This window comes from Vigna unguiculata, chromosome 6 (genome assembly GCF_004118075.2).
Source record: "Vigna unguiculata cultivar IT97K-499-35 chromosome 6, ASM411807v1, whole genome shotgun sequence".
In the NCBI taxonomy this organism is placed as follows: domain Eukaryota; kingdom Viridiplantae; phylum Streptophyta; class Magnoliopsida; order Fabales; family Fabaceae; genus Vigna; species Vigna unguiculata.
In genome coordinates this window covers 14,986,649-14,999,486 of record NC_040284.1, presented here as the reverse complement: position 1 = coordinate 14,999,486, position 12,838 = coordinate 14,986,649, and the positions used below count along the sequence as shown (strand labels likewise).

Genomic DNA, 12,838 nt, shown 5'->3' with positions numbered 1-12,838 from the left:
CCTTCCATTCTTCCTTTTTCTCCATACTCGTATTTATATCCCTCCATTTCTTCATGTTATTTTTTTAATTATTTTTTAATTACAATGATGACAAAAAAAATTCAAAAATTATTTTGCAAACGTTGATCAAAATTAATCACTCATCTAAATTTCTCACTACTTTTAATCAAAGGTTTTTCTTTTAATTTTTTTTATATTTTTCAATTATTTAATCTTATATTTTTTTCAAAGTTTACGTATTGAATTTTTTTTTCATCGATGTCCTTATTCTTAATTATAAAAATAATATAATTTATTTTTAAGTTTTTTCATAAATTTAGATGCTTTTAATTAAATTTTTAAAAGTAATTTATTAAATATTAAAAAGTTTAAAATCTTTTAATTAAAAAAATATAAAATGTTAAATAATTAATAATATAATATCTTTTTAAACAATAGTTAAAAGTATTTAAATTTAAAATTTAATTATAATTGACGATAAAGTCAAACAAAAATATATTTAATTTAAAAATATAAACTTTTAGATACTTAAGAACAAAACTTTTAATATAATTATAATTAAAAATACTTAAATTTATAAAATGCTAGAATTTAATTAAGCTTAAAAATTAATCATATTTCGAAATTTATACTTAAAATTAATAATGTGAACTTATACAAGGTATAAATATTAATGAGGGGTTAAATATAAGATTACCTAATTAAATTACACACTTAATTTAATAATCAAATATTCAATTAATTTTTTGTGTAAAGGAGACATGTCAATCAATATTCTTAGATGTGAAAAACAATTTAATTTAAAACATTTGTAGTGACAAATAATTTAATTTAAAACATTTGTAGTGAAAAAAAAATGAAAAAACCACCTAACCACTAAATCAAAAAATCCTAAGATTATTCACTTTTATAATAATTATTAATTTTACTTGTGTAATTAAAATAATAATATGATAGGAACGAGTTTTATTATCTATATCTATTTTTCTATATATATATTTTCAGATAAAAAATTCATTTTCATCATTATACTTAAATTTAATGGTTATTAAATTTGTTTGCCTCCATCTTCCTCCGATATCAACAAAATCATAAATAATTTAAAATAAAAATATATAACAATCAAAAATATATTATATGCACGAAAAATATCTTTTTATAAAAAATAAAATTATAATATTATTTATATTACATTCTTTAAACTATAATATAATTTACAATACTTTCCTTATTATTTATCATATAAAATGATTGAAAAAAAAATTGTCGTTCTTTTACAATTTCACATCATCGAAGATATCATGTTGTGCTATAAAATAAATTTCATTAAGAGATTATCTAAAATAAAATATCAAGAAAAATAATAGATTAAATAATATGACAATGAATATTAATTTTTTATTCACAATACCAACATTTACATATAATGATGAATTCTAATATATTCCTATAATCATATGTATTAATTCTAAACTGAAAAATTAAATCCTATGTTTTAGTTTATCACTTACGCATAAGGAATTTTGTTTAATCAAAACTTCACGAGCAATTTTCTTAAAATCTATTTTGCATGCATGCATTTCTATATGTGTATTCCACAGAAAACATCTCCACAACGACATTGGAACTCTAATAACCGAATCTTCTTCTTGCAACTCTTACATCTCTTTCTCTCATTCTTCTCACTTGTTGGCTTAGAATTTGTGGTAGAAAGAGAAATTATCTCATCAATGGTGGAACTTTCATTTTTAGAAGTACATGATGATGATAATGATAATTTCTCCAAAGAAAAACTCTTGCTTTTCGTTTCACATTCTAAACCCTCACAACCCTTTGATTTGGCGAGATAATCTTTATAGCACTTTGAACAAAGGTTCTTTGTTGCAATAAAACCATAGAAGCCACAACCATTAGCACAAAGTGATGTAACCATGTTGTTTGCTTTAAGAGAAAAGTCTGAAGAAATATTTATATCATACCACACAGATATGAAGCCAGGAGAATGAAAAAATTATGTAACAATGGTGACAAATTTATGATAAATCTTATCTTAATTAATCTTCCAACATATTTTATTCAAACATAACTTTTATTAAATCAAATATATAAAGTATAGATATTAGTACTAATATATTATTTAATTATTATATTGTTATTAAATGTTATTATATTTTATAATATATTATTATATCATTATGAATCATCAAATGATTCAAATCTATCTTTTAAACTCTTAAATTTTTAGATTTTGTTTTCATGTTAAATTCCAACTCTTGTGAAAGATTAAAATATGGAAGTCGGTGAGAAACATTAAAGTTTTAAAATATACAAAAATTAAATATAGAGTAAAATCTAATTATAGTTTTAAAATATAGAAAATTAATTAAAGATTATAAAAAATTTAAATTGAATGATCAATTACAAATTTTGTACTTACTATTTTTTCAATTTTAAAATAAATATATTATTAATAAAATAACATATATATTTTTTATTTTGTATTTATATTATATATTACATTTATATAAAATTATATTCAAATGTATCAATAAGTTAATTTGTTGTATTATACGGTTTATAACTATTTTTTTATATTAGAGTAGTATTTTCCATCACAGTTATAGTTACAATATTTTCACTAGCAACAAAAATTACTTTGTTAAGGAGAAAACACAAACAAATATTATGTCAATAAACAGAAAAGATCTTGATCTCATTTTTTAGCAAAAGCCATACTTCAAATAAAAAAGTTAACGGTTAAATTGACGAAACAAAAAAGCTAGTAAACCAGCATCTAATAATAGAACAATGTAATCAAAATAATATATATTCACCATATCATATATGATAAATTTGGCATCTCTTACAACAAAAATCATTAAAATTGATAACGGGTTTTTTCTGTACCTCCAAACATTTTTTTCTCTATTCTCAACAATTTTTTAAATTTCCACTTTCGGAAATGATAGGTTTGTTGTTATTAAGCAGCGAATTAATTTGTTAATGGCAAAAAATCATGAGGAATGAATTGGTTTATTAATAAAATTAATACTTTTATTTTTTTTTAAATTTTATCGTTAAAATTAAATTTTCGGTTCCTTTAAATGCAAGAGCAAATAAATTAAAGAGATAGGGAGGAGGATTCAACAGAGATATTTATATTAGTTCAAATAAAAATATCCTACATTCAGTTTAGGGATGTCAACAAAATTCGTACTCGTGGGTATTCGCGGATAAAACCCGCAACGGGTAGGAAATGAATATTATAAATGGATACCTACGGATAATGGGTATGAATATTTTTAATACCCGCATGTCAACGGGGCGGCTACAAGTATCATATCCATACCCGTGGATACCCGTACCTGCTATACTTTAATTTAAATTAAAAAAATGATTAAAATATTAACATATTTATTTTGAATGAGTTATTTTTGTTATCAATTAGTTTTAAAAAAAATCATTTTTTTGTAAATTATCATTCAACACTATTTAAATGGGTTATTTGGACTTTGTTTAAAATTTACGAATGTTATGTATTGTATTTTATTTGAATTTACAATTAAAATATATTGTTAAATATATTTTTTTTATTTGTTTGTAAATACCCGTGGGTACCCATGGATACTCGTGGATATTAAAAATTTATATGGGTACACATAACGGATACTCGACGGATATGGGTACGGGTACGAGGCAAATATTTATCCAACGGGTAAGGTACGAGGGAGCTACTACCCATACACTAACCGCCTCGTTGACATCCCTAGTCCAGTTGTTAATCTCTTTAAACAAATAGATTAACTTAATCACTATAAAAATCAAAGTACATTCATATTAAAAAGAAGGAAAATGATTTTTTGACTACTAAATTTTGACAACTTTCTCTTATAACTTTAGGTGTCATTTTTGAAGTGGTTTTTCATTTTTTTTCATTTCTCATTCTCAATATTCCAAAATCACTTAAAAGATCTCACCTCATGTTATAAAAGAAAATTGTCAAAATTTAGAAGTCAAAATATCATTGTCTTAAAAAGAATAGGGAAAAAAAAACACCTTTCTTGAAGATACAAGAGATGAAGAGATACTTCCTCTTAATCACACTGAGAACAAACCAACTTTCCTAGCAATAACAACAACACCCAATCTCCCAACCCCCTTAGGAAAAATTATCGCTCCACTCACAGTAAGTTTTTCAAAGTTATTTTAAGAACAGTCAGAGAAACTCATTGCAATCACAACACTAGAACTTTGATTCTCAAAAAGGTAAGTGTACAAGTGAAAACGAGTTCTATTTAAAGCTATTCGAAATCTGGGTCTAGTAGTTGAAAAGGCAAATCCAAAACTGTTAAGGATAATTGATTATCACTTATGATAATCGATTATTCTAGTGCGCTTTCTAAAAACAAAAGTTCGAGCAAATATCCGATTATCCAGGGAGATAATTGATTATTCCATTGGATTTTTGAAAAATTGAACACAACTTCAGATAATTGATTATCCTAAGTGATAATCAATTATCACAGTGAATTTTACAAAATAAGAGGATCCAGAAAGATCAAGAGCATGTTGTTGATTCTAGTTTATTCTAAACTACTTTAAAATATATTTAACTTATTTACAAGATGACTTTAAACATAAAAACACATGTCTTCAGATCATCTTCCAATTCGCTTGAGATTCCTTGTCATCATTAAAATCTTGTTTAACTTTAAGTCTTGCTTTTGCCAACAATCTCCCCTTTTTTTATGATGATCAAAACAATATGTTTAAAGTATATGTAATGTCATGCAATCAGAAGTCTTACAAAGATAATAGTTAAATAAGTTAATTTCAATGTGTTCTTTAAACTTTTCTGCCCCTATTTTAATCATAAGAAAAAAATTATTGCTCATGAAGAAACTCCCCCTCAATTTGATAATGATAAAACAACAAGGCTTAAATATACATTTGGTCCCTATTTTTGTTGATTTTATTCAATTTGGTCCCTATTTTCATTTTATGTTCAATTAGGTCCTCATTTTTGTCAAATTGTGGTCAATTTGGTCCTTTTCACTAACGGTGTTTAAATAGTTAATGTTTTTGAACAGTACATGCCACGTGTCAGCTCCTAGTTTTTTTGATTTTTTTTTTAATTTTTTTAATTTTTTTTAAAAATTTTTTAATTTCAAATAAAGTGTTCAAGTGTCAAGTCACAATTGTACCACGTGTCAGTTTGTGGTAATATTATTTTTTTGTTCAATTTAGTCCCTATATTCGTTATTTTTGTTCAATTTAGTCCCTATATTCGTTACTTTTGTTTAATTTAGTCCCAAATTTTGTGAAAATAGAACCATTTAATTTTTAAAATTGACATTATTATTAGTTATTTTTTAAATTTAATTATAAATTATAATATTTAATTATTAATTAAATATAATTCTTAGATTCAATTGTTAAATAGAACATAATTATTTAAATATTATTAAAATATAATTATTAAAATTTTAAAAAAATATATATTAATATTTGTAAAATTCGCATTTAAATTTAAAATATTAATATTTTTATTGCATTTTAGATATTAAAATCTAAAATATTTTATATGTGAATGTTAATTTTACAAATATTAGTTTATTTTTCTAAAATATTTTGAATATTTAAAATATTTTTATATATCAATTTTAAAAATATTTTAGAATATAAATATTAGAAGAAAAAAATAATTGTATTCTTATAATATTTTAAATAATTATATTCTATTTAGCAATTAAATATAATAATTTATTCAATTTATAATTAAATTTAATAATTTATAATTGAATTTAAAAAATAATAAATTTAAAGGTTAATTTTAGAAAAGATATTAATATAATTTGTATAAAAGATATTAAATTTAGTGTCAATTTGAAAAGGACAAAATTGATTTATTTTATTAAAAATTGGGACTAAATTGAACAAAAATAACGAATATAGGGACTAAATTGAACAAAAAAGATAATACTACCACAAACTGATATGTGGCACTAGACTTGACACATGGCACAATTGTGACTTGACACGTGGACCATTTTTTGAAATTAAAAAATTAAAAAAAAAATTTTAAAAATTAAAAAATTTAAAAAATAAAAAAAAAATAAAAAAAACCAGAAGCTGACACGTGCCATGTACTGTTAAAAAACGTTAACTATTTAAACACCATTAGTGAAAAGGACCAAATTGACCACAATTTGACGAAAATGAGGACCTAATTGAACATAAAACAAAAATAGGGACCAAATTGAATAAAATCAACAAAAATAGGGACCAAATGTATATTTAAGCCAAAGAACAAATAGCTCAGAAAAAAAAATCCTTGATTAAAGAACAAACAACTACATTGATCATCATTTTATTTAAAACAAACAAATAACACTAGTACATTCCCCTTAAAATTTCATACTCATGTCATCATCTTCATCATCATCATGAGTAAATTCTTGATCAAGTCTTATGTTCATGTTTAGGAGATTTTTTTCTAAAGAAAAGGATGTGTAACGACCCAAATTAACACATAATTATACCAATTTAAATCATTACATAAGTAATAATCAACCGCACATAAATGTAAATCTATATACTAAGTATTCACAATCCTCCAAAATTATAAGTTGATTTTTCAAAAATAAGATATTTAATGTCAATGAGGCACTGCTAATACTAGGTATATACATATATACCTGCGTCCATTCATATTCACCAACTCACAATTAGAGATGGCAAATAAACCCGCCCCGTGGGTATTGCCCGAACCCGTTCTCGTTTTGATGGGGAATCCCCACATTGACTGGGTATGGGTATGGGTATGGGGAATCCCCAATTTTTTCAATTGGGTATGGGGATGTACATATCCCCGCCATAATACTTGTAAGACCCGTAGAATTTGATTAATTAAATAAATAAATAATTAATAAATGCGGATGGACAAATCATTTATGACATTAAATTATAGTTGGTATGACGTGGAAAAGTACTAGCTTAAATGGTTGAGAGTACTTTGATTGTGTGTGAGGATTATGATGTTTGAATTGGGTTGTTAAGCATAAAATACGATTAGTTGAATTGGTTATACTATGAAATGGTGATTGAGTGGTCATGGATTCAAACCTTGGAAAATCCAAACTAAAATCTTAATTTTTTTGGTGTTTTGGCTTGGAATTGAATATGAAAGGTTGGGGAGAAAACCCTAGAGTGGGCAGAGAGGTGGCTGGAAAATGGCCATAAGGATGTGGTAAATTGCATTTAACAACTCAATTATGACTTAATTTTCGGGTATAGTAATTAACATAATTTTAGACACCCTTTAAAAAGAAGGATTTGGCTTAAAGTTAGGGTTTTTACAAAACTGAGAGTATACCAGAAAATTAGGCACAAAAATCAGAGAGATTGGTGAGGTGGAGTGAGGTTCTAAAGTCAAGTGAGAGCACACCAATAGAGGAGGGAACGTGGTGATAATTGGAGTTCTTTAAAGCAAAACACCTGACGGCAATTGCCTGGCCGCCACGCGACACATAGGAGATCTTCATTTTTTCTGGGTTGGGATGAAGCGCCTGGCGGTAGCAAGTGAACCGCCAGGTGGCGCGAGCGGGTTCTGGCTCGAATCAACATTTTTGGTGATCTGGGCTATTTTTGATCGGTGGGAAAGTTATTCGTGGTTATTAATAGATGAATTCGATATTGTATGACGTGCATTTTTACGCATTAGTAGGTATAAGTGAATGAAACAATGATTAAATGTCAAGGGTAGGAAAGCGGGGTATAATTAGGGTGTAATTGTTGTGATCCTTGCTAAGTATAATGGTATTGAGATTGGAGGGTTGAAATTATTGGATTTGTTAATGCCAAAATGGGAGAGATTGTATTGAGATAGGTGATAGGGAGTGAACGGGAATGTTGGAAGGGGTGAAAGAAACCAGAGTGGTTCCCAGGTCTGATACACCGCCTGGCGGGAGACAAGTTACCGCCAAGCGACAGCGTTACATCAGTGGCATGATGGAATATTGGTTGGACTGGTTCGGGTTGGATGTGGTATAGTTCATGTAGTTTGTGCAATAATAGTGGACGTGAAGGAATTTGGATGTGAGATGAATTGGACGCTTAGGAGAGTAGAGACGTAAGTATGGTTAATAAGATGTGGTGAATTAGAGGGGGGATAGGGAAGAGAACTTTGACAGATAAGTTTTATGGCTAAATATACCTGCAGTGGGGTGAGTACTCTTTGGTCAAGTGGGGTATCAAAATAGGGGCACATCCTGTGAGCTTAATGGAAGAATTAATCATACTATGGTCATTCTATGATATAAAATGTATATGTGTGATAATTGGCTGTTGGGGAATTGCTAAATAATCTTAATTAGAGTAACTCACAGGCAAGATAGGATGAGAGGGCTCATACTGATATTAACCAATCTTGGTGTTACAATATTTAGTGAAAACGAGTATTCCGGGTAGTACAAATGCATGTATGAGGTCTTAACAGCGGAGTGGAGTGTAGAGAAATTAGTACCTGGCGGGGTTCTGATATGGCACCTGGCGATGAGGTCCAATCCGCCAGGCGATAGCAGCGGAACAGGGAAGCTGCCTAGCTGGATGCGCCTGGCGATGAGAGGCATTACGCCAGGCGGTAGTGAGAGCAACAGTGGATTCTGTAGCGTTGGCGCCTGGCGGTGGGGGCTGACCCGCTAGGCGGTGGCTGTTAAGTCTGCATGTTTTGAGGCGCTGTGCGCCTGGCGGTACGCGACACCTGCCAGGCGGTCTGGGAGCTGGCAGCGCATGGCGGCACGTGTCCCCCGCCAGGCGATTCGTACTGCTCCAGCTTGGAATTTGGTTGTGTAATTGTGATCTACAAGACGTCTAGTGGTGCTTTAAAGGTGGGTTTGCTAGTGTTCCTTGAGTTGTGGCTCGGAACGTATCCCTTGAGTTGTGGCTCGGGATAGGGGTTAAGCACGTGGTATTCCTTGAGTTGTGGCTCAGAATAACATCTCTTGAGTTGTGGCTCGGGATGGCGGATGAACACGAGGAACCCTTGAGTTGTGGCTCGGGTTGGCGAGTGTTGCTGGTGTGAGTGTGCTGGTTGTGGCCAGTACGGATGGGTCCAGATAGATTGCCCTCCTCAATTGTTGGCTGACGAGTTTGGTAGTCTTGGGACGATATAGACTATGTTCGTATATGGGAACTCTACCTGGCGTTACGGTGTATGATTCGTAGCATTGTTTCCCACATGTGCTCTATCGGTTGTGGCTGATAGGTATGGCATCAAGTCACCTTGAAGTAATCATTAGACGATGTAGAACACGAATAATCTGATTGGGGGTCAGATAGTAGGAATTAAAGTATAGAACAAAAGTAGAATGTTTAAGTATTCATAGTGATATGTGAATATGTATATGAAACTGTATAATTATATATGTTTTATCTGTTAAGCTCACCCTATCTGCGTGTGTTTGGCGATGATCGTGTATGCGGTACACGGGAGTAGATGTTGTTGATGCAGGTGGCTCTAGTGAAGCTTCGCTGCGGAGAGGAGATAGCTTGGGGATTTTATTTTATGATTTTGAATCAGTTGTAAACATTTATGTTCTTGGACTTCTATTTTATAATTGACGAATACTTGTTCTGAATTTTCATTATCGATATACGAAATAAAGACTTAAATTTCCCGCGTTTTGGGAAATGAGGTATTATTAAATGCGACGTTATTATGTATTTTCTTTATTTATTTATAAATTCGTAATATCCTGATGGGATGTTACATTTGGTATCAGAGCAATGGTTTTCAAAAATGATTTTTGGGGTCTATGGGGAGTGAGCTTACCGTGTTGCACTTGCGTGACTAATTGCTTGTATTGTTACATTAATTTTAGATGTGAAATCCTAATTTGAGCTGTGTGTGTGACCAACTATAAGATGTGGCGCGTGCAAGCTATGGCTAACATGAGGAGAAGAAACATTGCTGGAGCTGATGATATAGCTTAGGCGATTCATCGTATGGTGGACGCAATGCAGCCCATAGCGACGCCACCCAGAGTCGTAATGGCACCTATCCGACCAGTCTCTATGGAGGACTTCATGAAACACAGGCCAGCTAAGTTCTTTGGCAAGGCCACTCCTGACGAGGCAGACGCTTAGATGCGGGAGTGTGAGAAGATTTGTAGAGTGTTGGAATGCACAGATGCTTAGAAGCTTTCATTTGTCACATTCCTTCTGGTGGCAGATGCAGAGTACTGGTGGCAGGGGATGCAGTAGTTGATGCAGACCCGTGAGGAGCAGGTAACTTGGGCTACCTTCAGGACAAGGTTCCTGGAGAAGTACTTCCCAGACAATGCGAGGCACGAGCGGGAGGCAAAGTTCCTTACCCTCCAGCAGGGAACTATGACCGTGCAGGCATACATAGAGTGGTTCGAGTACTTGGCTCGTTTTTACTCGCCTGTAGTTACCGAGGAGTGGAGGTGTAGGAAGTTCGAGGGCGGACTGAAACATGAGCTGCGTCGCTTCATTGTGCCGCTTCGGATTAGAGAGTTTCCAGTTTTGCTCGAGTAGGCCAAAACTGTGGAGCAGTTGGAGACGGGGTCTAGAAGGGGAGGGAGACAGCAGAAGACTGCTCCAGATGTCAGATCACAGAAGAAACCTTATAGTAGGCCACCAAATACCTCCTGGAGGCTACAATGCTATAACTGCGGTGGGGAGCACTTGAGGAGAGACTGTACTAGACCTGCCAGCAGTACAAGTGGAGGTAGTAGCACTAGTAAGTGCTACGTGTGTGAGTAGACTGGACACTTTGCACGTTAGTGTCCTAACAGAAAACCAGCTGGGGGTGCACCAACTAAGACACCTGTTGGAGATCGGCCTAGAGCACCAGGGTGTGTGTTCACCTTGACGACTACAGAGGCAACCCCAGTTAGGTAACTTATTGCAATTCTTGTGTTTGTTGTGTGACCACGAGGTTGTGGTGTTATTTAACTCAGGAGCCACCCATTCGTTCGTGTCTAATGAATGCGTGAGAACGCTCGGGCTTGCGATGCGAGAGCTGGAGTGCGAATTGATAGTCGCGACGCTAACATCTGGAGAGGTATCCACCACTTCTATATGTGTGGGGTGCCCCATGGAGGTGGCAGGCCGCAGGTTCAAGCTGAATCTTATTTGTCTGTCGATGGAGGGATTGGACGTGATTCTAGGCATGGACTGGCTGTCGAGCAACCATGTTGTCATCGATTGCGGACGGCGCAGGGTAGTGTTCCCAGATACAACAGGGTTGGAGCTTATCTCGTCTAATCAGGCGGTGAAGGAGATTGAGGCTGGAGCTACATGTTATATGATAGTGGCTCATGTGGAGAAGATGAGTACGGCCGAGAAAATCAGCAAGATTCTGGTAGTGGATGAATACGCATATGTCTTTACGGATGAGATTCCGGAGTTGCTGCCTAGCAGGGATGTTGATTTCTCCATTGACCTCATCCTTGGCGCATGGCCAGTTTCTATGGCACTGTACAGGATGGTGCTTGCTGAGTTAGACAAATTAAAGAAACAGATTGAGGATCTACTTGAGAAGAAGTTCATCCGACCGAGTGCATCACCGCGGAGAGCACCGGTTCTGTTAGTTTAAAAGAAGGATGGTAGCTCCAGGTTATGTGTTGATTACCGGCAGCTAAACAAGTTAACGATAAAGAATAAGTACCCACTGCCGAGGATTGATGACCTATTGGATCAGCTGAGGGGAGCTGCGGTGTTCTCGAAAATAGACTTGAGGTCTGGATACGATCAGATCCTAGTCAGGCCGAAGGACGTACAGAAGACTTCTTTTAGGTCACGTTATGGCCACTACGAGTATGTAGTGATGCCATTTAGGGTGACCAATGCGCCGACCATATTCATGGACTATATGAATAGGATTTTTCGGCCATATCTAGATCAGTTTGTGGTAGTGTTCATCGATGATATCCTGATCTACTCTGAGAGCAGAGAAGAGCATGCAGAGCATCTAAGAGTGGTGTTGGGGATTCTCAGGGAACACCAGTTGTATGGGAAGTTATCAAAATGTGAATTCTGGTTGGAGGAAGTACAATTTTTGGGCCATGTGATCTCAGCCCAAGGAATAGCAGTTGATCCGGCTAAGATCGAGATAGTGGTGAAGTGGGAGAGACCCTAGATACTTATAGAGGTGTGAAGTTTCCTGGGTTTGGCAGGGTATTATCGATGATTTGTGGAAGGTTTCTCCAAGATGGTGAGTCCCCTGACACAGCTTACCAGAAAGGACTAGCCTTTCTCATGGACAGATGAGTGTGAAGCCTGCTTTGAAGATATGAAGCGGAGATTGACTACCGCACCGATACTGGCAATCCTTGACACGACTAAAACATTTGAGGTATATTGTGATGCCTCGTATCAAGGTTGGGTTGTGTACTGATGCAGGATAAACGACCTGTAGCCTATGCATCGAGATAGTTGAAGGTGCATGAGAAAAATTACTCGACATACGACTTGGAGTTAGCGGCAGTCATGTTTTCCCTCAAGACATGGAGGCATTATTTGTATGGGGCGCAGTTTCAGGTATTCAGCGATCATAAAAGCTTAAAATACTTGTTTGATCAGAAGGAGCTGAATATGAGACAAAGGCGTTGGATGGAGTATCTAAAGGACTACGACTTTGAGCTATTGTACCACCCTGGTAAAGCTAACGTCGTAACGGATGTCCTGAGTAGGAAGAGAATTCATGTGTCAGCCATGATGATTAGAGAGTTGGAGCTGATAGAACAATTGCGGGACATGAATCTGGGGCTGGATATGGGGCCTGGATAGATACGATGCAACATGCTAAGGATCA

At 33.6% G+C, this 12,838-nt stretch overlaps 1 protein-coding gene across 1 annotated transcript; it reads left to right on the top strand.

The window, feature by feature from the left end:
• Nucleotides 1-10,266: 10,266 nt before the first annotated feature.
• Nucleotides 10,267-12,163, top strand: LOC114188449. The gene is made up of 4 exons (XM_028077027.1): nucleotides 10,267-10,515; nucleotides 10,558-10,762; nucleotides 10,983-11,605; nucleotides 11,663-12,163. Exons 1-4 carry the CDS (start codon nucleotides 10,267-10,269, stop codon nucleotides 12,161-12,163), a joined length of 1,578 nt encoding a protein of 525 aa, XP_027932828.1.
• The last annotated feature ends 675 nt before the right edge of the window (nucleotides 12,164-12,838 follow it).